General features: G+C 37.2%; 5 protein-coding genes across 6 annotated transcripts; 3 read left to right on the top strand and 2 right to left on the bottom strand.

Moving 5' to 3' along the window:
* Nucleotides 1-5,604: 5,604 nt before the first annotated feature.
* On the top strand, nt 5,605-10,398 carry LOC106345581 (zinc finger protein ZAT5-like). Its single transcript, XM_048779988.1, has one exon. The coding sequence runs from the start codon at nt 7,523-7,525 to the stop codon at nt 8,675-8,677; it is 1,155 nt and encodes a 384-aa protein (XP_048635945.1). The 5' UTR covers nt 5,605-7,522; the 3' UTR covers nt 8,678-10,398.
* A 244-nt stretch (nt 10,399-10,642) lies between these two features.
* On the top strand, nt 10,643-13,449 carry LOC106452682 (NAC domain containing protein 50). 2 transcript variants are annotated; one of them, XM_013894852.3, is made up of 4 exons: nt 10,643-11,123; nt 11,857-12,134; nt 12,216-12,401; nt 12,542-13,449. In XM_013894852.3, the coding sequence occupies exons 1-4, from the start codon at nt 10,889-10,891 to the stop codon at nt 13,208-13,210; spliced, it is 1,368 nt and encodes a 455-aa protein (XP_013750306.2). In that variant the 5' UTR covers nt 10,643-10,888; the 3' UTR covers nt 13,211-13,449. The 2 variants fall into 2 exon arrangements, with proteins under 2 accessions (XP_013750306.2, XP_013750304.2); XM_013894850.3 differs by having other exon boundaries at nt 12,533-13,449.
* A 315-nt stretch (nt 13,450-13,764) lies between these two features.
* Nucleotides 13,765-16,584, bottom strand: LOC106452684 (protein BTR1). Its single transcript, XM_048779990.1, has 9 exons — nt 16,374-16,584; nt 16,220-16,285; nt 15,703-15,941; nt 15,511-15,614; nt 15,050-15,237; nt 14,679-14,758; nt 14,304-14,399; nt 14,139-14,200; nt 13,765-14,034 (listed from the first exon to the last, which is right to left on the bottom strand). The coding sequence occupies exons 2-9, from the start codon at nt 16,278-16,280 to the stop codon at nt 13,914-13,916; spliced, it is 951 nt and encodes a 316-aa protein (XP_048635947.1). The 5' UTR covers nt 16,281-16,285; nt 16,374-16,584; the 3' UTR covers nt 13,765-13,913.
* Nucleotides 16,585-17,370: 786 nt separating this feature from the next.
* Nucleotides 17,371-21,500, top strand: LOC106452685. The gene is made up of 9 exons (XM_013894855.3): nt 17,371-17,630; nt 17,721-18,857; nt 19,209-19,327; nt 19,550-20,128; nt 20,218-20,476; nt 20,578-20,743; nt 20,824-20,926; nt 21,010-21,200; nt 21,327-21,500. Exons 2-8 carry the CDS (start codon nt 17,868-17,870, stop codon nt 21,125-21,127), a joined length of 2,334 nt encoding a protein of 777 aa, XP_013750309.2. The 5' UTR covers nt 17,371-17,630; nt 17,721-17,867; the 3' UTR covers nt 21,128-21,200; nt 21,327-21,500.
* Nucleotides 21,401-25,906, bottom strand: LOC106452686 (non-symbiotic hemoglobin 2-like). Its single transcript, XM_048779991.1, has 4 exons — nt 25,213-25,906; nt 25,004-25,118; nt 21,786-21,902; nt 21,401-21,702 (listed from the first exon to the last, which is right to left on the bottom strand). Exons 1-4 carry the CDS (start codon nt 25,314-25,316, stop codon nt 21,553-21,555), a joined length of 486 nt encoding a protein of 161 aa, XP_048635948.1. The 5' UTR covers nt 25,317-25,906; the 3' UTR covers nt 21,401-21,552.
* Between the last annotated feature and the right edge of the window lie 540 nt (nt 25,907-26,446).

The following is a 26,446-nucleotide window of genomic DNA, read 5'->3' as shown; positions in this document are numbered from 1 at the left end:
TCCGCGTGGACTTATCTGTAACAACCTTTACAGTCTTTAAAGACGAAGAAAAAAGACTCAAACGGCGACGTTTCTACATTAAACATAAATCGACCTCTAAACCGAAATCGAATGTCTAATCATCAGACCCGGTTTCAAGCCGAAACCTTCTGGTTCTTCTGGAGTCTTTCAACCAATACTTCAACAAACTCCACCTTGGTTGTAAGACGACCAAACTGAGCTTAGATGAACTCCGATCCTCGTGTTTTTTTCCTCTGCTCCTCAGGCAGAGACTCCGAGTAGGCTTAACAGGTTTTTAAACCTACCTACTGGAAGAGTCTTGGTGAACACGTCTGCAGGATTTTCACTAGTATGAACCTTCAAAACCTGCAGCTTACCATCTTCAACATTCTCTCTTAAGAAGCCTAGCTTTGTAGCCATGTGCTTCGTCCTTTCATGGTGAACATTGTTCTTCGCTAAAGCTAGAGCACTTTGCGAATCACAAAACAGCTCCATGAGTTCTTGTTTGTAACCAAACTCTGAACTCAGACCCTTCAACCATATAGCTTCTTTTCCCGCCTCAGTCATGGATAAGAACTCAGCTTCTGTGGTCGATAAGGCCACTACAGCTTGAAGGTTTGACTTCCAACTGATAGCTCCACCACTTGAAACAAACGTGTAACCTGATATAGACCTTCTCTTGTCTAAATCACCAGCATAATCAGAGTCGCAAAAGCCATATAGCCGGAACTCTGATCCTTTCTTGAACTTCAAGCATACATCAGTGCTTCTTTTAACATACCTCAAAATCCATTTTACTGCTTTCCAGTGTTCCTTTAATGGATTACTCATGAATCTGCTCACGAGACCAACAGCATAGGCAAGATCAGGTCTTGTACCGATCATACCATACATCAAACTTCCAACAGCATTACAGTATGGGATTGAATCGTCACATGCTTCACCGGCTTTAAGATCTTCTTCAGTTGCCGCATTTAGTTTGAAATGACTTCCTATTGGAGTGTTCACAGACTTAGCACTCTCCATGTTGTAAGTCCTTAGAACCTTCTTCATATAGTCAGCTTGAGACAGTTTCAGGGTTCCATGAGCTCTATCTCGGATGATATCAATACCCAATATCTTCCTCGCTGCTCCTAAATCCTTCATTTCAAACCGAGAGTTCAGCTGATCCTTCAGAGCCTGTATCTGCTTCTTGTCTTTGCACGCCACTAACATATCATCGACGTACAAGAGCAGATAGATTTTCCCATCCGTAGTATACTTTATGTATACACACTGATCATGACAACTCCTCTGAAAACCAATCTCTTTCATGAACTGATCAAACTTTTGATTCCACTGTCTAGGACTCTGCTTCAATCCATAAAGAGACTTTCTCAACAAACACACCCAGTCTTCCTTTCCCTCAACTTCATAACCTTCAGGTTGGCTCATATATATTTCTTCTTCAAGGTCTCCGTGTAGAAATGCAGTTTTCACATCTAATTGTTCAAGCTCAAGATCTTCATTTACCACAATCGACATCAAGTATCTTATAGACACATGCTTAACAACTGGTGAGAAAATTTCATTGTAGTCTACACCGTCCTTTTGAGCATAACCTTTTGCTACCAGACGAGACTTGTATCTCGGTTCCTCAACTCCAGGAATCCCAGGCTTGCGTTTGTAAATCCATTTACATCCTATCACTGCTCTTCCTTTAGGTTTCCTCACTAAATCCCACGTATGGTTCTTGTTCAAAGAATCCATTTCATCATCAGAAGCCATAATCCACTTCTTCTTTTGTGGATCTTTCATAGCTGACTTGTAGTCAATCGGCTCCACACAATCACCATCTTCAGACACATACATTGCCAGATATACGTAGTCATCAAGTTTCTTCGGATGCTTTACTTCTCTACGGATTCTATCTCTGGCAAGGTGGTAAGAGTGTGGGTCATGACTTTCTGACGCTTCTCCTGTGTCATCGACACTCTCAGTTTGGGATTCTTATAGTACATCTCCACCTGAGTCATCATCCAGTTCACTTTCAGAGAGAACTAAATCCAGGAACATAGTGTTCTTTTCCTTCTGCTCTACTGAAGCCTTTTCAAGATCTTTGTAACACTCTTCCTCATTGAATGTTACATTTCTACTCACAACCGCTCTCTTATCCTCCAGAGACCACACTTTGTAGCCTTTAACTCCCTCAGGATAGCCAATGAAGATTCCCTTCTTGGCTCTAGGTTGTATCTTTCCACTATCTGAATGGAAGTAACATACGCAGCCAAATCTTCTCAGATGATCTAACTTTGGGACTGATTTAGACCAAACCTCTTCAGGTACTTTGTCACCAATCCCTGAGGCAGGTGATCTATTTATTACATACACTGCTGTGTTAACCGCTTCAGCCCAAAACACCTTAGGTAAACCACTCTCATTCAAGATGCTTCTCACTCTTTCAAGAATTGTTCTGTTCATCCTCTCCACAACACCGTTCTGTTGTGGAGTGTATGGAATGGTTTTGTGTCTACCAATACCATTCTCTAAGCAGAACTCATCAAACTCTTTGTTGCAGAACTCCAAACCGTTGTCAGTCCTTAGCTTCTTCACTTTTAAACCTGTTTGATTCTCAACTAGCAACTTCCATTCCACAAACTTCTCAAAAGCTTGATCTTTTGTCTTTAAGAAAAATACCCACACCTTTCTTGAGTAATCATCTATCAGACTCAAGAAGTAATGACATTTTCCAAGAGACGCAGGAACAGACGGTGATCCCCAAAGGTCTGCATGTATATAACCGAGACAGACATCACTCGTGTGTTTACCAGTCGCAAAACTTACACGATGAGCTTTCCCAAGAATACTACTTTCGCAGAACTTGATGCTTGATACCTTTGACTTGTCTAGATATCCTTTCTTTATCAGTACATCCATTCCTTTCTGACCTATGTGTCCCAGTCTGCTATGCCAGAGATGCGTCTCATCTTGTACACTCACTGCATTCACTTCTCCTCTGTGACTGTTTCCCTGTAAGTAGTACAGATTGCCTTCTCTAGTAGCTTTAAGAACTGTTCTGCATCCCTTCTTTACTCTGAGGACTCCATTTTCAGAGACAAATGTGCATCCATTACTCTCAAGAGCTCCAAGTGATATCAGGTTTCTCGAAAACTGAGGCACATATCTGACATTCTTCACTGAGACATATTGACCCTCTGCCGTCTTCAAGGTTACAGTGCCAATACCTTGTACTGATGATAGGCTGTTATTAGCCATCCTTACGGAACCTCCAGCACCTTCATCTAACTCAGTAAACAAGTCCTTCCTTGGTGTCATGTGAAATGTGCACCCAGTATCTAAAATCCAAATCTCATTGAAGTCTACTGTAGTTGCCAAGTTTGCTTCTGTAACAACTAACGACTCAATGTAGTCAACCCCGGTAACAGACGAAGATTCTCCAGACTCAGAGGTTTTCTTTTTTCCCTTATGACCACTTCTCTTAGGACAATCTCTCTTGAAATGTCCCTCTTCGCCACACACCCAACACGTTGGATTATTCCCTTTACCTTTTGACTTTGATCTGGACTTATCTTTGAACTTGTTCTGACCTTGAGCACGCTTGGTACTTCTCCCTCTAGAGCTTGAGCTAGAGTATAACACCTCTCCTTGATTCTTATTTCCTTTTCCATTCACACTGAATTCAAGCTGTTTTGAATGAATCGAGTTCATCACCTCATCCATAGTTACCGTCTCTTTCCCATATCTCAAAGTATCTCTCAGTTGATCAAACTGCTTTGGCAGCGACATCAGCAGCAGTATAGCTTGATCTTCATCCGAGACTTCCACCATGACGTTTCCCAAATCAGTTATGATTCTTAGGAACTCATCAATGTTGCTCTCTATGGATATAGACTCATTCATTCTGAAACCATATAGTTTATGCTTTAGGTACATACGGTTAGGCAGCGATAATGACATGTACTGAGCATCCAGAACCTTGAGCATTCCAGCAGCAGTCTTCTCCTTCAGGATCTTTCTCAAGATAGTATCAGTAACATTCATGATGATCGTGCTTCGTACCTTCCGTTGCTTCTCTGCAATCAGCGATCAGGTTTCTTGGGTGATTCCGAATCAGTATCCCCGTCTTTGACTGATGGATCTTTCAGCTTGGATTCAGTTTTCCTCAGCTCTTCTTCCTGACTTTGAAGAGCATCTGTCAGACCTAGAAGATCGAGATTTGCCAGTAATCTCTCTCTCCACATGTTGTAATCAACCACTCCATCGAACTTCTCCATCTTGATCTTCGCGGACGTCATCGCGAGATCTGAGTTCGAATAGTACCAGATCTTCCACCACTCCTTCTTCGATCTGAACCAGTTACCAGAGAACCTGGCTCTGATACCACTTCTTGCTATTCGTTAGGTATTTGGTTCGATCGAGAAGTGTTGATTCGATCTTGCGTGGAAGAGAAGTAAAAGAGAATCTAGCTAATGAACACGACGAGATGTTATCCAGTTCGGACGCAAACCGCGATCCTACGTCTGGCCGAGGATCTCCTCGGAATTCACTAAGCTCAGTGAACAAACGCCGCCGTAACACTCACCGGAAAACCTCAAGAAAACAGAGAACTCTCACCCCCGTAGATTCCTCTCTAATCTCTCTAGTTTTCTCTCGTCTATCTCTTTTCTCTCTCACCGTGTTTCCCAAGCTCACCTCTCTCACACTCTACTCGATTACAACTTGTCACACGTCGAAGATAACAACCTCTAACGGCCTCTCCGCGTGGACTTATCTGTAACAACCTTTACAGTCTTTAAAGACGAAGAAAGAAGACTCAAACGGCGACGTTTCTACATTAAACATAAACCGACCTCTAAACCGAAATCGAATGTCTAATCATCAGACCCGGTTTCAAGCCGAAACCTTCTGGTTCTTCTGGAGTCTTTCAACCAATACTTCAACAAAGTTTGTGTTCTAATTTTTGAATGGCCTTTTAAACTTATTCATTTATATATATTAAAAAAATACCATAAATTGCTTCACGTTAATGCTCTTAATTAGATTATAATAAAACAAAACAATATTTACTCCTAATAAAATAAATCATCTTCTTGTTTCTTGTTAGTCTTTGCTTTGCGAAGAAAACACCATAGTATTTCGAAACCTTCTTCCTAATAATCGTGTTCTGAAAGTTAATTGTAAATCAAACAAAAAGGATTATTCACTCGGCTCGGTGAAATTCAAAGGTCTTCCACATCGTATTAACATACGTGAGGCTTGCATTGAAAGAACAACCTGGACATGCTTATTGCAACAAGGAGGCTTCGCTTCAATTTTTAGAGCATAGTTAAGAAATTTAATTCCTCGATGTGGAGAGTTACGAGTATATGTTGCCAAAGAGGTTGGAATTTACAGATCCGAATATGCTGGTCCAGAATTGTTCGGCCAGCCTTGGTCGAAAGACACAAAAATATTCAGGGCTAAGCCATTGTCAGAAAGGGATTGGGGCTATGTTCCAATATATATATATATATATATATATATATATATATATATATATATATATATATGTTTTCTTTTTGCTCTTATATTGACATTTTTGGATTTGACATAATGGGAAGTAGTAAAGTTAATATTAAAATATCAAAGGTTTGAGTTTTTAATTTATTTTATAAACTTTTTTTTATAAAGAAATAAGCGATCTATAAAGCAAAATAATTTGAGAATTCCCATATATATGTCTAACAACTGTTTCTTTTTGAAACTTATGTCAAACAACTTTTTTTATAAAGAATATTGCACTAGTATGTTTTTGGCCGAAACAATATTACTGAAAGTATGTACTAATTGTGCACTCCATGTTATCCAGTCGACTCTTACATAATCATTGGGATAAACAATTATTGGCCACTATCGTTTTAAGCTAATTATTAGCCACATCCAACAATGTAGAGTAGACTTTTTAGAAAATAACACAGCACCTAAATTCACATATTTATTGGTTTCTTATTACTTAGTAATATTCTTTACGTGAAGTGGGTGCTCTTCACATCATGCAACATGAACAAATCGGCATATACTTCATAATACGTACACACGCCAACATGTATTAACTATATTACTATTATATATTAAAAGTTTAAAACTGTAGTTTAAAGTTGTTGGGACAAAATATCAGTTGACAATATTAACCGGCCAAACATAACACCCTACTCCATTCTCACATAAATTCATAGTTGACAATATTAACTGAACTCACCGCATTTGAAAAATGTATATAACACACATTGTTGATGTTAGCATGCTGGTTAATTTTCCACTTGATTGATTCATATGTTGGTCATTTTTCTTCTCATGAAATTACACGTTTTGGAATTTGTTTCAAACTAAGAGAATTGGTCATTGTCTAGTTATGCTTCCCCAGTTATTGTCTCAACTCTCAAGTCTGGTTTGATAAGTCGTCGTACTCTTACGACTTATTGGGTGGACTTTAGTTTTTTCTTTCGTAAGTCATTAGAAATTAAATAGAAGAGTATTTATACGCTAAACCAACATGTGCAAAGAGATGCGTACGTAGACGTATAAGAAATATGCCAAAAATATAAATAAACAAAACAAAATAAAAAGGAACAATATGGGAGTGGAGTAATGGTAGAGAGATAGGAAGGCAGAGCCGTAGGTTCCGTGAGAGCCAGGCTTGCATTCTTATTAATTTATACATTCGTTCACCATAAGTAACCTCTAAGCCTCTACTTCCATTTTATTTTAGTGTTTTTGGCTTATCATTTATATTTTCTCAACGATGGAAGATCGCATAAGAATATTCAAAACTAGTTTTGGTAATATATAGCTGTTGTATGAAACTTATAAGGGATATACAATATAGCATATGATTAGTTAAAATTGGATCGTTATTTGTATCAATCACAAGAATGTCATATATTCATTGTCAATAACACAAGAAAATATATATTGAGTTAAAGGTTAGTTCCAGATTATTAAAAACAATGATATTGATCAGTTTCGGTAATTAACCGAAAGATGTTGATCGCTTCGTATTAGAAACATTTGTATTTAGATCTCTAACCACATGTTATTATCTTTTTAAGAGGCCACGTGATTCTTTAGGCATAACAGAACTAATCCAAGAATAGGTTGTTTATACAGAGTAAAAGAAAGGGATGTTGAAGAGACAAATAATACATTACTCAAGTTATTGTCTAAATTTACACATAAAAATTGTAATAGACAATAACAGAAGTACTAAAATTTAAGAGGTTGCTAAAAGACAAGTCCAACATATTCCACACACTTGAGAATGTGTTGTCTCCCTTTGACTCCTCTCCATAAATCACTCTCTATTTATGTATGCATCTCTCCAATCCACACACATACATCTCTCTCTCTCTCTTAACACACATAAACATCCTTAGTTTATATATTTGTAATCCTCACCATCTCCATCTTCAAATTCAACTCTCTCTAATTCATCTTCTAGCTCTTCCCTCTTTAATTACTTTTTTTGAATCTATCTATATAGCCAATGGAAACAGCAGAGGAGGCGATATCGGCAGCTAAGGAGCAAGCCTTGATCCTTAAAGGGAAGAGGACTAAGAGGCAGCGTCTGCAGTCCCCAATCCCTTTCTCTATCGTCCCTCCTATGTCTTCTCAAGAACCTGATGTGGAAGAAGAGTCCACCAGTCTTGTTTCCAAGGAGAAGAGTCTCAATGATGATATTAACACCAACAAGAATGATAACAACGTTTTGATCAATGGTGTGACATCTCCTGCCTCTTCATCTTCTAACAACAATGCAACATTAAAGACCGCCGCTGACGAGGAAGACCAAGACATGGCTAATTGTTTGATCCTCCTCGCCCAAGGTCACTATACCCCTCAACAACAACCACAACAAACAAGACAGTTTATGATGAGTTACCAAGAATCTGGTAATAACAACAACAATGCGTATAGATCTAGCAGCAGAAGGTTCCTCGAGACGTCTTCACCTAATGGAACCACGAGTGGAGGCAGAGCCGGTTACTATGTTTACCAATGCAAAACGTGTGACCGGACTTTCCCTTCTTTCCAAGCTCTTGGTGGCCATAGAGCCAGCCACAAGAAGCCTAAAGCCGCAGCGGGTCTTCACTCCGACCATGACCTCAAGAAGTCTATATACAACGACGCCGTTTCTCTTCATCTCAACAACGTCCCCACCGCAACTCCTAACAACAATAGTAGCCACAGGTCGCTTGTGGTATACGGCAAAGCGGGTAACAATAAAGTCCATGAATGTGGGATATGTGGAGCTGAGTTCACGTCCGGACAAGCCTTAGGTGGTCACATGAGACGTCATAGAGGCGCAGTGGTGGCCTCAGCAGCATCCGCTTCCACCGCAACGGTTAGGGTTGCGGCCACTGCGGGTACAGCAAACACGGCCTTGTCATTGTCACCTATGTCGTTTGACCACATGTCGGTTCATCCGGTTCAGGGTCCGGTTAAGAGAGCGAGGAGTGCGGTTGTGTCGTTAGATTTGGATCTGAATCTACCTGCCCCGGAAGATGTGAATCGGGTCAACGGGTTAAGCTTTGCTTCAAAGCAAGAACAGGAACATGAACATGAACAAACGCAACAGAGAGAAGAACAAAAGTCTATTGTTTTGTCTTCGGCTCCTACATTGGTGGATTGCCATTACTAAATCAAATATTCAATACCCAAATTCGTTTATTAATTTTTTGAAATTTTACGCAAAAATTTATGAACCATTTTTTTTTAAAAAGTTACTGATTCCTTGCTTGTACAAGAATTGCAAGATTCCTTTTTTTTACTTCATTTCAAAAGAAAACCCTATCATTATACAAATGTGCATATGCATAGATGCTATGTAATAACATCTACGCTAATGTAAGATTTTTTGGTTGAACAATAAAACTAAAAATAATATACTCCACGTTTTGTTACAATACACGGTGTATACAAAAAATATTTTTAAAAAGTATAATGTTAACTCTCTCAAAAAAAAATGTTACTAACTTTATCAACGTCCCAAAACTCATGCAAATCATTAAAAAATGCAAGTTATTTACTACAATCGCAATTCACAAGTCGCAACACTTTCTGGTATGGGACTTTGTCCGTCCTCTAAATGGGCTATAAATGAATGATGGGCTTCAAAAGTATCCTATAATGTCAAAAGAAGTTAGGCCCAGGACTAAACACGAGGTTCGAACAAGTATGAGGCAGAAAAAGTTTTGATATTTTAGCATTTTGTCCTTTATGGGGACAGTGGTGTGACGGGTGTCAGTTAGCTGACAACCTAAATAAATAAAATTTTAAATTTTGTATTTTACTGTTTCAAAAGTTATGTGATATGATAATTTGATATTTTCGTTTTGAAACTCCTTGCTTCCAATATAGTTAAAGAACGGAGCAGACCCAAACAAATAATGCATGTTATCATTACTATTATTATTTTAAAATCTAAATGTTGAGAGAACAATTATATCAATAATTTTTGGATGTGAGAAAACGCAATTTGAATAAACTTAAGAGAAGTAATAATAATGAATTGTTATCAACTATAACAAAAAAAAGTAAACTACGAACTAAAAATTGAAAGAAAAATAGATTGGACTTGGACTATTAGTAGATTGGTAGATAGAACAAAGAAGCAAATTAAATGAAGATGAATAAATATTAAGAGAAAATGGGGAAGATGATGATTCGTGTGGACCAAGTCTTCTCTTCCTTTAGCTTGCCTTATTGGTAAAGTATCCTTTAGCAAGCAAACGTACCTGTCACTCCTTTATTTTGTTTTCACCTTCTATTCTCTCATTAACTTCTTCTTCTTCTTTGGGTCAACTTCTCAATAACTTTTGTGTACGTTTAGATTATTTTATCAACAATCAGTGTTACTATACTATATTTTAAACTGATGATATCTCTGGAACAAAGAAAACGACATTATCCTAATAAAAGAAAATTTCTTAATTTTAAAAGGTTAGATAAAATTGGATACTGTTTCAGTTTATAAGTAAGGGTTTAAAATATTTATTTGGTATGGAAATTGAACCAAAATTTCAAGGTTACATAAATAGCATTTTTTTCTAGAAAATTACAAAAATATATCGAAAACAAGATGCTTCGCATTTTTGATGATATATTAAAAGAGAATAATATCATAGTTTAACCATTTTCTGAAAAAAACTATCCTATATTTTACATATATATCTACCATAAATAATATTTCTTTAAGCGTAAAATTTATAGTTGCATATTATTTAATAGAATATAAGATATTTTCTACAATGCGCTTAGAAAAAAATGAATTATAAAATTTTATTCTATTTCGTAAAAAATATCATATTTAATTTAAATAATAAAATATTTTTTTGGACAAAGAATAATAAAATATATTACCTTAATTTAATATAATTTTTATTGACATGATATGCTTTTTTCTCAACTATATATATTATTATTAAATAAATATAAACTATTTTCTTTTAATACTTACATTTCAAACCACTGACAGTGATTCCTCTATTTACTTCACAAAACGACAAAAACTAAGCAGTAACATTTGCTAGGGTTTTATTACAGCAACCCTTCGCGAGACAAAAAAAAAACATAAATAATCGAGAAAATGAGAAAAAAAGCAAAACTGGAATCGCAATCCAAAACACTTGTTTTCTAACCTTCTCGGAAACGCAAAAACAAAAAGAAAAGAAAAAATAAATTTCTTGCAATTGAAGGTACCTTTAATCGTGGGCTTCTTCTCTCTTTGGTTTCTTCTCCGTATAATTAAAAAAAACCATTTCCCAACTTTCCTTTGGGTGTTCGTCTGGTGAGGTTTGGTGAACGAGAGAGAGAGAGAGAAGAAGACAACAAGTACGGTCCTTTGCTTCAAATGGGTCGCGAATCTGTGGCTGTGGTGTCTTCTCCGCCGACGGCGACTGCGACTGCGACTGCGAGGGGTACTGCTACTGTTGCGGCGACATCGCTTGCTCCTGGGTTTCGATTTCATCCGACTGATGAGGAGCTCGTTAGCTATTACTTGAAGCGAAAGGTTATGGGTAAGCCCGTACGTTTCGATGCGATTGGGGATGTCGATATCTACAAGCATGAGCCTTGGGACTTAGCAGGTTCGCTCTCTCTATCTGGGAAAAGAGTTTAGCTTTATGGGTTTTTTTGTTCTGTGAGACATGCTTCTGATTGTTTTGTGGCTTTGTTCATGGTTTTGTCTCCTGATTCAATTCTGGGAAAAGAGTTTGGCTTTATGGGCTCTGAGTTGCAGATCTACCTTTTGCTATATTTAGGCTGTAAAACTGTGAAAAGATTGTGCATCCTATGGACTTATTAATTGGGCAAAATCTAGTTTTTTTTCTCGGATTCCTTACGAATTTTTGTATGAATTGAGCTTCAGTTTTGTTTGCTTGTGTTTCAGGTAATGAAGTTTGTTATTCCGTGTGTTTGTCTGTAGTTTTTAGTTTAGTGTTATCATGTCCGGTTTAATTTTGTCTTCTGTATTTCAGATTCCTTAAGGATTTCATGCTAACTTGTGCTTCCGCATTAGTTTGCTTGTGTCTCAGGACATGAAGTTGGTTGTTGCGTGTCTGGGTATCTCAAGTTTGGTTTTTGTCTTCTGCTGTGTTGTGTGTGTGTCAAGTGTTTCAGTTTTGTGTGCTTGTGTTTTAGGAAATGAAGTTTTGAGTTTAGTGTTATTAAATCAGGATTCAGATTCCTTAAGGATTTCTTGCTAACTTGTGCTTCCACATTAGTTTGCTTGTGTATCAGGACATGAACTTTGTTGTTGCTTGTCTGAGTATCTCAAGTTTGATTTTTTTCTCTTCTGCTGTGTTGTGTGTGTGTTTCCAGTGTTCTCGAGGTTGAAGACAAGAGACCAAGAATGGTACTTCTACAGCGCGTTAGACAAGAAGTACGGAAACGGCGCTAGGATGAACCGAGCCACTAACAAAGGCTACTGGAAAGCCACCGGAAAAGACAGAGAAATCCGCCGTGACATTCAGCTGCTCGGTATGAAAAAGACACTCGTTTTCCACAGCGGGCGTGCCCCGGATGGGCTCCGCACCAACTGGGTCATGCACGAGTATCGCCTTGTGGACTATGAAACTGAATCCAATGGAAACCTCGTGGTATAGTTTTTTTTTTTCTTCCAAAGAGTTACCTATCAGTTTGTTTGATACTGTCTAAAAGAATCCTTTGTTTGGGTGCAGCAAGATGCATATGTGTTGTGCAGAGTGTTCCACAAGAATAACATTGGGCCACCAAGTGGGAACAGATACGCGCCATTCTTGGAAGAGGAATGGGCTGATGAGGGAGTCGCTCTGATTCCAGGAGTAGACGTTAGGGTCAGGGCAGAGCCGCTACCAGTAGCTAATGGAAACAACCAGATGGACCAGGTTTGTACTTCCTTCATAACCCATAAGCTGTTAAGTTTAAAAAGATCTGTGTTGAAACAATCTCTTAAGTGGCTGTTCAAAACTTTTGTGTGTGCCCTCTTGGGTTCATATAACTTTGTAATTTGTCTTAGGAAATTCAGTCAGCAAGCAAGGACCTCATTAACATCAACGAGCCACCAAGAGAGACTACCCCAATGGATATCGAAGTTAATCATCAGAATCATCATGAGAATGCCCCTAAGCCGCAGGAGAATAACAACAATAACCATTATGATGAAGCTGAGGAAGCACTCAAACTTGAGCAAGCGGAAGAAGATGAGCGTCCTCCTCCTGCATGTGTTCTCAACAAAGAAGCTCCATTGCCTCTCCTTCAATACAAACGAAGACGCCAAAACGAACCAAACAACAACTCAAGCAGGACCACACAGGATCACTGTTCGTCCACAATAACAACCGTCGACAATACACCAATAACTTTAATCTCATCATCTACTGCTGCTGCCACCAACACCGCCATCTCTGCATTGCTTGAATTCTCTCTCATGGGTATATCCGCAAAGAAAGAAAACACACCGCAACCTCCTAACAAGGAAGCTTATCCTCCTGCTCCGCTTCCATCTACTGAAGAGAAGCTTAATGATCTCCAGAAGGAGGTTCACCAGATGTCTGTTGAGAGAGAGACGTTCAAGCTTGAGATGATGAGTGCAGAGGCTATGATCAGTATTCTCCAGTCGAGGATCGATGCACTGCGCCAGGAGAACGATGAGCTGAGGAAGAACAACGCCACCAAGGGACAAGCGGTGCTCTAAAACCAACTCTTCAGGTTTCTTCTCCTTTGCATTCTAGCTGTAATATTATGAGCTATCTATGTAGCTTCTTCAGACGGATTGAGAACCATGTGAGTCTCTGTTGTAAAATTAGGATAAACCGGATCGCAGCCGCTGAGCTGGGTGTCTTTTTTCTTTCTTTCGGATGTTTAAGCATCTTTTGCGAACATGGTCAGGTTGGTCCATTGTCATATATTATCTATCATGCTCTTTTCAGACAAGAACGCTATATGTTTGTTGCAAGAGTGCTTGGTGTGATGGTCAGCTATTTGGGCAAAAATCGTTATTAGTGGTCAGATCTGAGGGCATAGTCGTCTCTTTCCTTCTCGTACTGTAGTATCTCATAATGTTCCGTCTTTATGAGGGTAAAGTGCTTTTCAAGTAATACCGTGACTGGGGGTTGTCAGAAGGAAGGGCTTTATCGTCATTAACCAATTCCGGTATAGGCTACGTCAGCGACAGCTACGGAAGAAGACTTTTGCTACAAGTGAAGAAACTAACAAAAGAGATGCTACTAATCAAACAAACATAGCACCTTTGCACACGGAAGAGATTTATTTGATGACCTCTCTTTGACATTTCAATGTTTGCATAGAAAGGGCATGCCTGCATTGACCGTTGAAGAGCTATTGATAATCTGAAATTGAGATTTTGATGTTATATACTAGAACACTTGTTTTAAAAACTAGTCTGTATCCATGTCAGTTTCATCCTTGGCCCTCCTCTTCGATGCCTCGTCAACTTTACGTTCTATAATCGATACAGCTAAATCGATCGAAGCTTGAAATCCAGAGATAGTAACTTTCCTGATAAAAAAAAACAATATGTCAGAAGAAAGAAGTTAGACAATACATTGTTCAAGCTCTGCATGTTATTTCAGCAACAAGCAAATGTTTTGTTAAGACAATACCTATCAGTAGTTCCAGGGAGAAACCCTCCTCGGCCTGATATCTTTATTCTGGCACCACTTGACTGCCATTTTACAGATTCCAAAGACGACAAAGGCGTGAGAGTTTGGTGATGATGAAATTGAGTGAGAAGAGAGTCAAAATGGATCGGAAATATTGGAACGGACCTCACTGATCTCCATGATGTGACTTCCTTCACGGCCAATGACCACACCTATGTGCTCATCCGACACACCTATTGTCACCGAGTTGTAACTATCTTCCTATAATATAAACGAAAAAAAAAAACATTTCTAAGTATTGGCTTAAGCTTTTGAACTAAATTTCTTATACTCTATAGTTTCGTTGAGCCGAAAACAAGCCATTCAAAGAAACATTTAAACTCTAAAACGGCCTGCATTCCAGGGAAGTCATGGTATTCTAGATCTAGCATGAGCAGTCTCCTATCTTTTAGACTTTGCTAGCAGCCAGCATCATCGAGTTTCTTTCATAATCACTGATATAAATTTATGACTCGAGATATAGTGTGAGAAGAGAGAAACCTTGTGATTTTGTTTACTTCCAAGAGATCTGCGTGACTTCGCCGATTTCCATGCGTGCAAAAGGTTGCGAAGACCTAAATCTGGCGTTGAAAAGGATCTTTAGAAGAAAATGAAGCTTAACAAACCGGCTTGTTTGTTCGATAAATTAGGCGAGTGACTAATGTTTTGTCCTTGGAATTTACAGTGCCTTACCAGATACCAATAACACTAACCTAATACTATCTACGACATATATAGCCGTGCCTAGTTTGCTAGCCAATGCAGAAGTCATTACTTCTAGACACAGTCACAGAAACACAGAACATGATAACGAAAAACAATTCAAGAAGGAAATTAAACTGAATTAGTAAGCTACTTGTAGAAAAGTATACCTTTTCTATATGAATTGGGGGAATGCACTTGCTGGGAGTACTCATCATCTTCGGTAAGCTTAGTCAAAATCAAAGCAATTGCGCGCATCTGCTCCTCCATGGTTCCAGATAGTGTCAATAGCCTATCACTCAGCTCGAAGTCCAGAGGAGATATCTTGATACCAGCGTTGGAGTCTTCAATAAAGGACCTATGGCAAGACAATCATATGCGTTTTAAGGGTTTAGAAGATGTAGTAATGCCACCACATCCTGAAATTAAATATAAATATCCAAAGATTTGACTCTGGACCCCATAAACTCCCTTTTATTCTATGAAGAGAAGATTCCTTGTTCTCTTGAAGATATGAAGTATGGAAACAATGATAACAATATGAACACATTCTCATATGTCAATTGTCTCGGTGAAACAGATAGACTCATCATGCGTTCTGTTGCTACGAGAATAGAAAGCAAAAATTTACCTGATGGTGGCTCCTCCTTTTCCAATGATGATTCCACAGGAACTGTGTGGAACCACAACTCTTGTTCTCCTAAGCTCAACATCACTACCATCTTCACCTTGAAGCTACCAAAAATTTGAAAAAAAACAAACAACCTTGATCTATTAAGAGCGACAAACACAGAGAGCTAGAAGCAATTCAAAATACAATTACCTGACTGTGCAATTTAGCAAGAACAAGCTGGAACGCAGTGAGAACTTGTATAGTCGTGCCAGATATCACAACGATTCTACAAGCAGTTCCTGGGAAATATTCTTGATTACGAGAGAGCAGGATTTGAGCTCCAGAGTTGTCCTGGAACTGAATGATGGTTGAGCCACCTTTACCAATCACATAACCAGCTAACGCTTTTGGTACAAGGAAACGTATGTGCGTTGGCTTCTCACTAGAGTCTGAAAAAAAAACACTAGCCACTCTAAGAAACAAAGTATAATATCCCCCACTAAACTACACTATTGGATCCTAGAGATAGTGAGCTCGATCTCTTTCCTTAAATTTTTAAATAATTTCGTCGATGATCTGAATATCTGATTATAGTCGGAAGCTAAACAGATAGAATGCAATCCAATCCAATCATCAACGCCTAAGGAAGCAAATCAAAACTTCTAGTTTTCTCTAATTTCGATGGAATTATTCCGGTGAGGATCAAATCGAATCGAATCGAAAGTACCAGGTTCTTGCGATGGCTCCTCCAGGGATTCATACGCCGTGTCGGACTCGTTGGAATCCATCTCCGCTGCGAAAGATAGAGAAACAATTAGCTGATGGAAAGTTTGAGGTGAGGGAAAGAGAGAAGACTCGATTTCGATCAAATTTGTACTTACCTCTCTGCTCGTATAAGTATGAATCTCTTTCCGTTCAACTTCGCCGCAAATTTTTCACTCTGAGTTGTAAATCTCCGGCGACGTAGTGGTGATTCTCTCGGCGTTTGTAATCGTATCCTGTTAACCGCCTTCTTCGTGTTTGTTGCTGAGCGGTTGGTTTGTTTGTCAACTCTGATTGAAAAATAGTCAAACTTGTAATTTGTTTTTGTCAAATCCAACTTATTTTAATTAAATAATAATTAATTTAGTCCCGTTTTCCAATTATTTTTGTACGCAAATTCATTTAGTTCAAATATTCACTTCACTCTTCGCTTGAGGTATTTTTCAACTCTCTAAGCTATATGATGTAACATTTATTTCTTAAAGTTATCATGTGAATGTAGCATTCAACTATCGCACCTACCTGCTAGAATTGAATACTTTATCCATTTTCATTTCATAAGTCGTTTTAAATTTTTTCAAACAGATTAAAAAGTTATTAAATTTATTATTTTATCTCTAATTAGTATGTTTGTTTTATTTGATTATTCTCATTAATAAACTAAAAGAATAAAGACAGAATTTGAAAAATTATTAAATAAAAATCTTGAAAATATAAAATAACACTATGAAACAAATTTTGAACTCTAAAACAACAGTTATGAAACAAAAGGAGTATACTTTATTCACTCTACAGTTTTAATGTTTTCATAAATAATAATATTTTAACATTAATTTAAAAATTAATACCTCAAGAAAATACATATCATGTTCTATTTTCTGTTTCATAAAAACTATAAAACTATGTTCTTCTTACAAAAAATATAAATATCTTTTAATTAGCCCATGGATTTTACCACTTAAAATATCCATCTCATAAATTGTATTCATTTCATAAACTTAAGACAGATTGTAGCACATAACAGGTTGAAGATTTGAAATAAATTAAATAACAAAAGTAAGTACCACACATTATAAGGACATTTGCTGAATCATACATAGGCAGAAAGAAAAAAATCCATTATCTTCTTTTGCCTTCTTCTAAGGTCCATTCAAAATATCTAGAAGCTGACAAGTGTGAGGAAGAACATTGAATCAGCTCTTATTTTATGGTGGTGACCAGTGACCCTTTAATAATTTTAAAATTTTTGTTTTGTTTTCTTCGCTATCTAATATGACAATTGTCACCTTCTCTCTTGCTCCATATATAAACTGCCCATTCTCTTCTTCAATTTCTCTCCGGATTTTTCGTCGTGTTCATCAATTTTCTCTAGAGAGGTATGTCTGGATAATCATTTTCCGGTTGATTTCATAATTGTTTCTTAGAATTTTTCATGGGGATAATCAACATTGTTTTCCTCTTTTCAGGTGACGATTGATGTTATTGTAGTACAGGTGAGATCGATCAATCTAGAGGACGATTGTGTGTGAAAATTTTGAATCGTTTGATTTTTTTATTTTCCCGGGGAACTTTGTGATGTTGTTGTTTAGATTCTGAGTGTGAGGGAATTGAGGATGAATGATATTGATCCTTTGAATCAAAAGACGGAGTCAATGGATCGTCGTTTTGAGGATTTCAATGACGGTTGCATCTCATTTGAGTCGTGCAACGATCATGATCAAGAGGATGAACATCTTCTGAGGAGGAGAAGGAGGTCTGACCTCGAAGGTGATGACATTGCTGAATCCTCTGCTGCGAGAAGGCGCCAGTCTCGGATCCTGAGCCGTTGGGCTGCAAGGCAGGCTCAGGAGATGATTACCACCATTGAGAGGAGGAACCGTGAGTCTGAACTTATTGCTATTGCTGGTTTGCATGCCGTCTCTACGCTTGACTCTTCTTTCCTCAGGGAGGAGACGCACTCTCCTCCCTTGAGGCGAGAGAGGCCTAGAACTCAAGCATCTGAGATTTTTCAGATGTGGAGAGAGTTGGAAGATGAACACGTGCACAACAGGGCAAGTGAGAGGCCGAGGCAAAGAAGTGCTAATGCATCTGTGAGTGGAAACAATGAGAGCCTGAGGGGATCAAGTGAGAGTGAGAATGGTTATAGATCTTCCAGTAGAGAACAGTCTCCAGACCTTGGCGATGTTGAGAGTGAGAGGGTGAGACGAAGTGTGCGTGATTATGTATCTAATGTAAGAAGGAGAGACGATAACCGTAGAGGAGAGTTGGTTGGTGATACTGAAAGAGAGAGAGTCAGGGTTATCAGGGAACGGATGCAAATGACAAGTCAGCAGAGAGGAGCTCGTGCAAGTCGAAGAGAAGATCAACAACGATCTCTTGGCTCACAAGATGACCGGCCTCAAGTTCAGAGGGTCGGTGAAGGGTTAGCCGTTGAGAATGAGGAAGGGCGACAGGAGGATACTCGTAGAGACTTGCGGAGATTACGAGGAAGGCATGCATTTGTTGATTTGCTCATGAGGATTGAACAAGAGCGGCAGCGAGAGCTTCAGGGTTTGTTGGATCATCGTGCAGTCTCTGACTTTTCTCATCGCAACCGGATTCAGGTTTGTTAGTAGGACTATCATCTTTGTCTTCTTTGTTCTAATGTTTATTGCATACTAGTGATAGGAGGGGACAACTTTATAATATATGGACCGCACATAGGATGAACTGTAAAAATGTAGAGTGGGCTATAGAGTTTGGGAGCATCTTTGCTGGTTATGTTTCCAAAATTCTCGTTTCCCCTTTAATAGTGAAACGTTACTGGTGTTTGTAGTCCGATTGACAGAACCAAAGGTGTGAGAAGGAAGGCGTATTGTACGCTAAGACTGTGCTACTAGCACCATATATTAACGTAATGATAGACCTTAAGTCCTTGTAACTTATCTTTCTAACGGTTGTAAACCTTTCGACAGTTGCTACTTAGAAGAAGATTCTTGCGGAATGAGCCACGTACAGAGGAAGTTAGAGCTCCATCAATGGCAGCAAGTGAACTTCGCCAGCTAAGAGATAGACATACAGTTTCTGGTTTGCGGTAAAAAAAAAAAAAAAAATTCTTTCTTGTTCGATTATACTTGTCACATAATCATGATTGTGAAGTGTGTATATGTTATATCCTTGCGTCTCATTTGTCTTCCCACGCTCACTGAAGATATGCATATTATGGTTGGCTTTGCATTTTCATTTTATCGACTTTAACTTTTCACATTTAGCTTACTCGCAGCTGATTCCTCGATATTGATATTGATGATCACAGGGAAGGAGTCAGTGACAGGCTAGAAAGCAATACTAATGTCGATAACATCAATACTTCCAGGATTAACCGAACAATAGCTAATACTACTGAGGATTCTCAGAGGCTAAATGAGAGCTTGAGTTCTTCAAGACAGGGGAATGGTACCCCACTCTTACCTAACGATTTGGGAAGGTCGGGAAGTAACCGAACAAATGTAGGTAGAAATTGGGAAGAACATACCACCAGTCAAGAAAGTGTTTGGCCTGAAGTTTTTAGAACAGACGAGAGGCGAAATTTGCTGGAAGCAACGTTAAGCCAGTTAAGTGAAAGGGATAACGGTAACGCAGTTATCAACGAACAAGAAAACTCAGTTGATGACCTGCACCAGGATGGAACTGGAAATTCAGATGCAACTGTTCTGATAGAAGATCAAAGTGTATGGCCTGAAGATAGCTCTAGACACTCTGATGGAAATTGGCCTGAGACACGGTTTGGAGCACTTAGGAGTCGCCGTGTAGTACCTATGAGAAGAGTAAACAGGCTCCATTTACCTAATGACGATAATGTTTACAACATTGAGCTTCGAGAGCTACTAAGCAGGTACTGACATAGTGGATTCATTTTCTCTGTTTTCCTGTGCATCTATTCTCTTTCTTTAATGGAAATTATTTTTCATTTCACTCCTGTAGGAGAAATGTATCTAACTTTCTACGTAGTGGTTTCCGTGAAAATCTGGATCAGCTGATACAGTCCTATGTAGAGCGGAGAGTTGACTGGGAAGCAATATCGGATTCTCAAGAACATCATACAGAGCAACAACGGTTTCTACAGGACGAGGATCAGCTTGATGGCATCAATCAAACGCTGCCAACTCCACCAGTGCCTCCACCACAGCCAATAAGGCACCACACCAACTACGCTCGTCACTCTCTGCATCGATCTGAACTTGTAAGCCTAGAACTTTCAGGGTTTTTAATACTCTCTTAACAGCTCTGTGTTATGTTGTCTTCTCATAAAAATGTCTTAATATGGATGGTGCTGGTGAATAGGGATGGGAGATGATGAACGACTTGAGAGGAGAAATGGCTAGACTCCAACAAGGAATGAGTCATATGCAGAGGAATTTAGAAACCTGTATGGATATGCAGTCTGAGCTGCAGCGTTCGGTTAGGCAAGAGGTCTCTGCAGCTTTAAACCGATCTCCCGGTGACCAAGGTTTTTGCCCTTTCTATCCAAACTTTCATTCCTAGTCTGCGTATGGAACTATCTGTTAACTAAATGGATAATGTCATCAGGTCTTGGAGCAGGAACATCCGAGGATGGGTCGAGATGGGGTCATGTAAGGAACGGGACTTGCTGTGTCTGCTGTGATACTGACATAGATGCCCTCTTGTACAGGTAGATTGTTTCCTCAAACCCGGTTTGTTCGTGATTTACATAACCGAAAACCATAGTCTGATCATATCTTTGTGAAACTGTAGATGCGGGCACATGTGCACTTGCTCAAATTGCGGTAACGAGCTAGTCAGAACTGGAGGGAAATGCCCGTTGTGTAGAGCGCCAATCCTCGAGGTAATCAGAGCCTACACTGTCGCGTAAGCCCTCTGAGATTGGAGAACAAGGAAAAACAAACAAAGATAATGTGATTTTGTTCATGTCTGAGCAAGAACAGGTTCGAAATCTTTGATATTGTTTTAAAGACTCTTCACTACATTGAATTCCTCCTCTGGTTAAGATATTTGATCTCTTGTTTAAATCATGTTCGTCTCTTAAGTTCTTCAAGCCATTGTCTCTGCAGATTGTTTCAGCGATATAAACTCTCTGAAATGGACCAAACCAAGATCAGCAGACATAAATTTATTCGGTTAACAGTAGCCAGAGGTATATTTTTTTAATTTATTGAGTGTCATGTAGCTCTGTATAAGAAAGAACCAAAAGTAGTTGAGATAAATTTCACAAAGATGATTTGATATTATACTTGTGCACACAGATTCACCATCTATGAGCATATACCCAAATGATATTCAGGGTTTCTGTGAGTTTTCTTGTTTCATCTCGGCCTTAATGGCTAAAGCCAAGTGATCATAAGCTTGAGACCAAGCTCCTTCCACTTCTTCATTGTACTTCTCCCCCAACCCTTCTTTCAGTGTCCTCACCAAAGCCTCTTTCACCACCTGAATTCACATACTTGCATTTATTAAATGTCTTTTTGGTGAAAAAAAACAATGAAAAACATTAGTTAATTGATAAAAGAGACCTCAAAGTGAGGATCAAGAACTCCACTTTTGAGATGGACAGAGCCCAGGTATTGGAGGGTTGTGTCAGGCACAGCCACTTTGCCTTTCTCCCTCAGCTGTATTGCTGTTTCACATGTCTACACCCCGAAGAAAAGAAAAAAACTCATAATCTTAATGGCTACAAAGTTTGAGGTTGATAGCTTTTAGCAAAACTAAAACAATGGTTTACTATCCTACTTAATCCCACTATACCAAAATAAAAATCCAGAAAGCGAACCGAACCACTTGGATTCTTCAGTAAGGCTTATATGTTGATAGGAATCGACGTAATGTTTGTTTTTGGTGGATTTTATGAATGAGCCAATACATATTAATTATTCTTTACTAAAATAGAATTTATTATATTATCTCCAAGAACAGGACAAAAGCAACTAGCTAAGTCCAAACAAGATAGACCGCAATATCGTGTGCACATGGCTACGCCAATATAAAATAGACAACACTATTTGAAGAGTCAATAAAGATTCTTAGCTGTAATAATGAAACCATTTTAAATATAATCTAAGAGGTGCAATGAAGATTATGATACGATTCTCACTACAAGAAAACAGCGGTATTCTGACGGACGTTCCGACGGAAAATGAATTCCTCGGAATATACCGAGGAATTTCCGAGGCAATTCCGAGGAAACACAAAATTTGGCTTCCTCGGAATTTCCTCGGAATATACCGACGGAATTCCGAGGAAAATTCAGTTCGTCGGAATATTCCGACGGAATACCGAGGAAAATTCAGTTCGTCGGAATATTCCGACGGAATACCGAGGAAAATAGTATTCCTAGGAAAAAACCGATGAATTCCGAGGAAATATTATAGACGTTAGAGAGCCGTTGGGGAGATTTTAAAAATTCCGAGGAAATTCCGAGGGCAGAAAGGTTTTCCTCGGAATTTCCTCGGAATAGATCTTGTCGATTTAGGGATTTGATTATACATTCCTTTTCCTCGGAATTTCCTCGGAATTTTCCGAGGAAATTCCGACGACGATAGAGTTTTCCTCGGAATTCCCTCGGAAAATTCCGAGGAAATTCCGAGGAACTTGGGGTTTTAAACCGAAAACAACATTTTACGGATTGAATAACACGTATATAACCTTCATTAAGTGTCTTAACCAGATTATGAAGTCAAACTTTGGTGTTTTACCCAATAACAAACACTTTTACGATTGCATGAACGAAAACCACACAACATAAGAGAAACACTTATACACTTTAACAAACGGTAAAGAGAATACTTACAATTATTTTTGAAATTTTGTTATTTCATGGTTTATGATCATCTATACAAAGAATCCTCAATGGTATGCATTATAATTGTATAAGAAATGAAATACGGCGAAAATAATCGATGTTTTGAAACCCCAAACCCTGGTTCCTCGGAATTTCCTCGGTAAATTCCGAGGAAATTCCGAGGAAACCTGGTTCCTCGGAATATTTTCATTTAACCGGGTAAACCAAGCCGCCAAATATTTCGCGAAAATTGAATTAATGATTTCCGAGGAAATTCCGACGGATATAGTAAATATTTCCGAGGAAATTCCGACGGATAATTTCCGTCGGACCCCTCATTTTATTAGGTCGAGCCCGACCTTCTTCCCCATTTCTCTCCGCCGCAATCTCTCTTTCTCCTGCGATTTCGTCGACTCCTCTCTTCTCCCTTGCGATTTGCGGCGCTTTCTCTCTTCTCCCTCGCGTTTTCCACCCTAATCCTCATGTATGAACCCTATCCCACTCTTTTAGGTTAGATTTGTATGGTTTTTAAGTAGATTTGATGATTTTGGAATGAGATTTATAGATTTTGTTAGGGTGAATGGTAGATTTATAGATTTTGTTAGGGTGAATGGTAGATTTGATTTGTATCACTTGATTTGAATTTTTTTTTAGTTTTTATTTATTTTGTGGTTATAAAAATCGAATTTTAAATTATATATATATATTGAAAACGTTTTTTGTATATAAAATCTATTTTTTGCATTTTAAATTCATTTATATATTTATTAAACATTTTTAAAATCTATAAAACTTTTTTAAGATTAAAAATCATATATATAATATTTAAAATCATTTTTTTGTGGTTATAAAACGTTTTATGTATTTTATATAAAAAATATAAATTTCTATATTTATTAAACATTTTTAATATTATGAAAACTATTTTTTGTAATTATTTAACATTTTAAATATTTTTAAAACTATTTTTTGTAATTATTAACTGTTTTTGTGATTTATTTAAACTATTTTTTTAATTTTTATACTATTTTATATTTATTAAAACTAATTTTGTATTTATAAAACATTTTTTTTATTATAAACACTATTTTATTATTTTTTGTATTTATAAAAACTATTTTGTATTTATAAAAAGATGATTTCATATTTATAAAAATATTTATATTTATTAAAACTAATTTTGTATTTATAAAACATTTTTTTGATTTATAAACACTATTTTATTATTTTTTGTATTTATAAAAACTATTTTGTATTTATAAAAAGATGATTTCATATTTATAAAAATATTTATATTTATTATAACTAATTTTGTATTTATAAAACATTTTTTTATTTATAAAAACTATTTTAGTTTTTTTTGTATTTATAAAAACTATTTTGTATTTATAAAAAGATGATTTCATATTTATAAAAATATTTATATTTATTATAACTAATTTTGTATTTATAAAACATTTTTTTTATTTATAAAAACTATTTTATTTTTTTTTGTATTTTAAATATATTTTCTATTTCAATTTTAATTTTATATTTTCGAATTTCAATTTAAAAAAATAAATTTATATTTTTTTTTTTAATTTTGGAAATATTCCGAGGAAGTGTATCCCTCGGGATATTCCGACGACATTTTCCTTGGAATATTCCGAGGAAATTCCGACGAACATGTGGTCTTCGGAATTTCCTCGGAAATTCGTTTCCTCGGAATTCCGTCGGAAATTTCCGAGGAATTTCCGAGGAAAAATGAAATTCCGAGGAGTTATTTCCGAGGACTTTTTTCGTCGGTATGTCGTCGGAATAGCGTTATTCCGACGACATACCGACGATATTTTCCCTCAGTATGTCGCTGTTTTCTTGTAGTGTCTTTATGTAAGTGATACACATATATAAACGTATATATATGTAGATCAGTAGATGTATCATGTATATCACAAAAGGGGGGTAAGTAAATACCATCTTAAAAACTTTGACAGCATGAGCTTTGAGTTTAGGATTGTTGTGAGGCACTTCATCTGTGTCTCTTAAGAAAGAGAACATGTCTTTTGCTGCTGGTGCTATCTCCAGTATCCTATATATCATCAGTATACTGTTTATTAGCTCACATACATAACCAAATATAGATTACGTATAACTATGCTTGTATGTATGTATTATATGCTTACTGTGAAAAGAAGTGAAGGCTGTATCTGGGGATGTCTTGCTTCAGTATCTCCCAAGACTCCTTCACCAAAGCTTCTTGCTTCTCTGTAAACACAATCTCTCCCATCTCTCTCTCTCTCTCTCTTTGAGACCTACTAGTTCTTTGTTTGATGCATTTTTATATGTTAATACTTTCACTATTTTTTTAATATTTTCCCAGTATTAATTATTTATCATGGGCCATATGGCCCTTATACGATCCTAAAAGATATCCAGCCCAATACACATTTCTATATACAGTAGTCCCTCCAATAAACCAAACCAAACAAAAATGAAATCTGAATAACTCGGTGTTAAGTAACTTAAGTTCTCCAACTAGCAGAACCAAAGCGTAAATCAGAAAATAAATAAATCCATTAGTCACGAAGAATATAGCTTTCTCTTACATGCGACATGATGATACCGTTGCCGTATGCCTTTTATGTTTTGTTATAAGAGACAATATTGTATATACATACTTGATTTTTCCTACTGAATAAGAGAAGAACTCAATCATGAAGAAGTAAAAAAGAGTAGCTTGTGTTCTAAGACAGTTCACTTGTTGGTTGCGTAGACATGGCTCCTCCTTCGTCGCAGGACCATATCATTACACTATATTTAATTCTCATTCAATTATATTGGTCTAATAAATAACCCCATTATTTCCATTTTTGTCGCAGGGACATGTAATTACTCTATATTTAATTTTCATTTAATTTTGTTGGTCTGGTGAAGTGGTGAGTAATCTTCTTGTTTCTGTCAGCCAGTTAGATAATTTTAAATTGTTGCTTCTCAAAGAAAAAGAAAAAGCAATTGTCGAAAGAGACACAACACGCATACAAACAATTTAATTTCTGGAATCACAATTCAATTTGTTTTCTTGTTCTGTTATATCATAAATACACGTAAGTGAAATATTCAAACCTAATTCCATTTATTTTCAAACTAAATATATTTATTAGAATGCCAGACTTAGACTGATATAAAGTCGTCTAAAAAGATTCAAGTGATTATGGTTTAGTAACAACCGATCGATGTATTTTATGTATGTAAATTTTACATATTAGCATATGCATAATTTCTGGTCCAGCAATTAAATTATCTGAATTCATTTCAATAATGATCTTTTCTAAATACAATGTGATTATTTTGAAGATAGTAAAGAATTGAACGACGAGTATCAACTTCGAACTTTGAAATCTTTAGAATATTTTCGAT

The sequence above is a fragment of the Brassica napus genome, chromosome A5 (assembly GCF_020379485.1).
Source record: "Brassica napus cultivar Da-Ae chromosome A5, Da-Ae, whole genome shotgun sequence".
NCBI classification, from domain to species: Eukaryota; Viridiplantae; Streptophyta; class Magnoliopsida; order Brassicales; family Brassicaceae; genus Brassica; species Brassica napus.
This window is presented reverse-complemented; position numbering and strand designations above follow the sequence as displayed.

Bases quoted from the DNA above. Each gene is read 5' to 3' on its own strand.
- LOC106345581 (XM_048779988.1), top strand. From the start codon at position 7,523: ATGGAAACAGCAGAGGAGGCGATATCGGCAGCTAAGGAGCAAGCCTTG.
- LOC106452682 (XM_013894850.3), top strand. From the start codon at position 10,889: ATGGGTCGCGAATCTGTGGCTGTGGTGTCTTCTCCGCCGACGGCGACT. The intron at 11,124-11,856 runs GTTCGCTCTCTC...GTGTGTTTCCAG, and splicing joins TGAGCCTTGGGACTTAGCAG to TGTTCTCGAGGTTGAAGACA. The intron at 12,402-12,532 runs GTTTGTACTTCC...AATTTGTCTTAG, and splicing joins GAAACAACCAGATGGACCAG to GAAATTCAGTCAGCAAGCAA.
- LOC106452684 (XM_048779990.1), bottom strand. From the start codon at position 16,280: ATGGATTCCAACGAGTCCGACACGGCGTATGAATCCCTGGAGGAGCCA. The intron at 15,238-15,510 runs GTAAATTTTTGC...GTCTTGCCATAG, and splicing joins AAAGGAGGAGCCACCATCAG to GTCCTTTATTGAAGACTCCA. The intron at 14,035-14,138 runs GTATTGTCTTAA...TTTTTTTATCAG, and splicing joins CTCCCTGGAACTACTGATAG to GAAAGTTACTATCTCTGGAT.
- LOC106452685 (XM_013894855.3), top strand. From the start codon at position 17,868: ATGAATGATATTGATCCTTTGAATCAAAAGACGGAGTCAATGGATCGT. The intron at 20,129-20,217 runs GTACTGACATAG...TCACTCCTGTAG, and splicing joins CTTCGAGAGCTACTAAGCAG to GAGAAATGTATCTAACTTTC. The intron at 20,477-20,577 runs GTAAGCCTAGAA...GCTGGTGAATAG, and splicing joins CTCTGCATCGATCTGAACTT to GGATGGGAGATGATGAACGA.
- LOC106452686 (XM_048779991.1), bottom strand. From the start codon at position 25,316: ATGGGAGAGATTGTGTTTACAGAGAAGCAAGAAGCTTTGGTGAAGGAG. The intron at 21,903-25,003 runs GTATTTACTTAC...TTCGGGGTGTAG, and splicing joins CTGTCAAAGTTTTTAAGATG to ACATGTGAAACAGCAATACA. The intron at 21,703-21,785 runs GTCTCTTTTATC...ATGTGAATTCAG, and splicing joins TTCTTGATCCTCACTTTGAG to GTGGTGAAAGAGGCTTTGGT.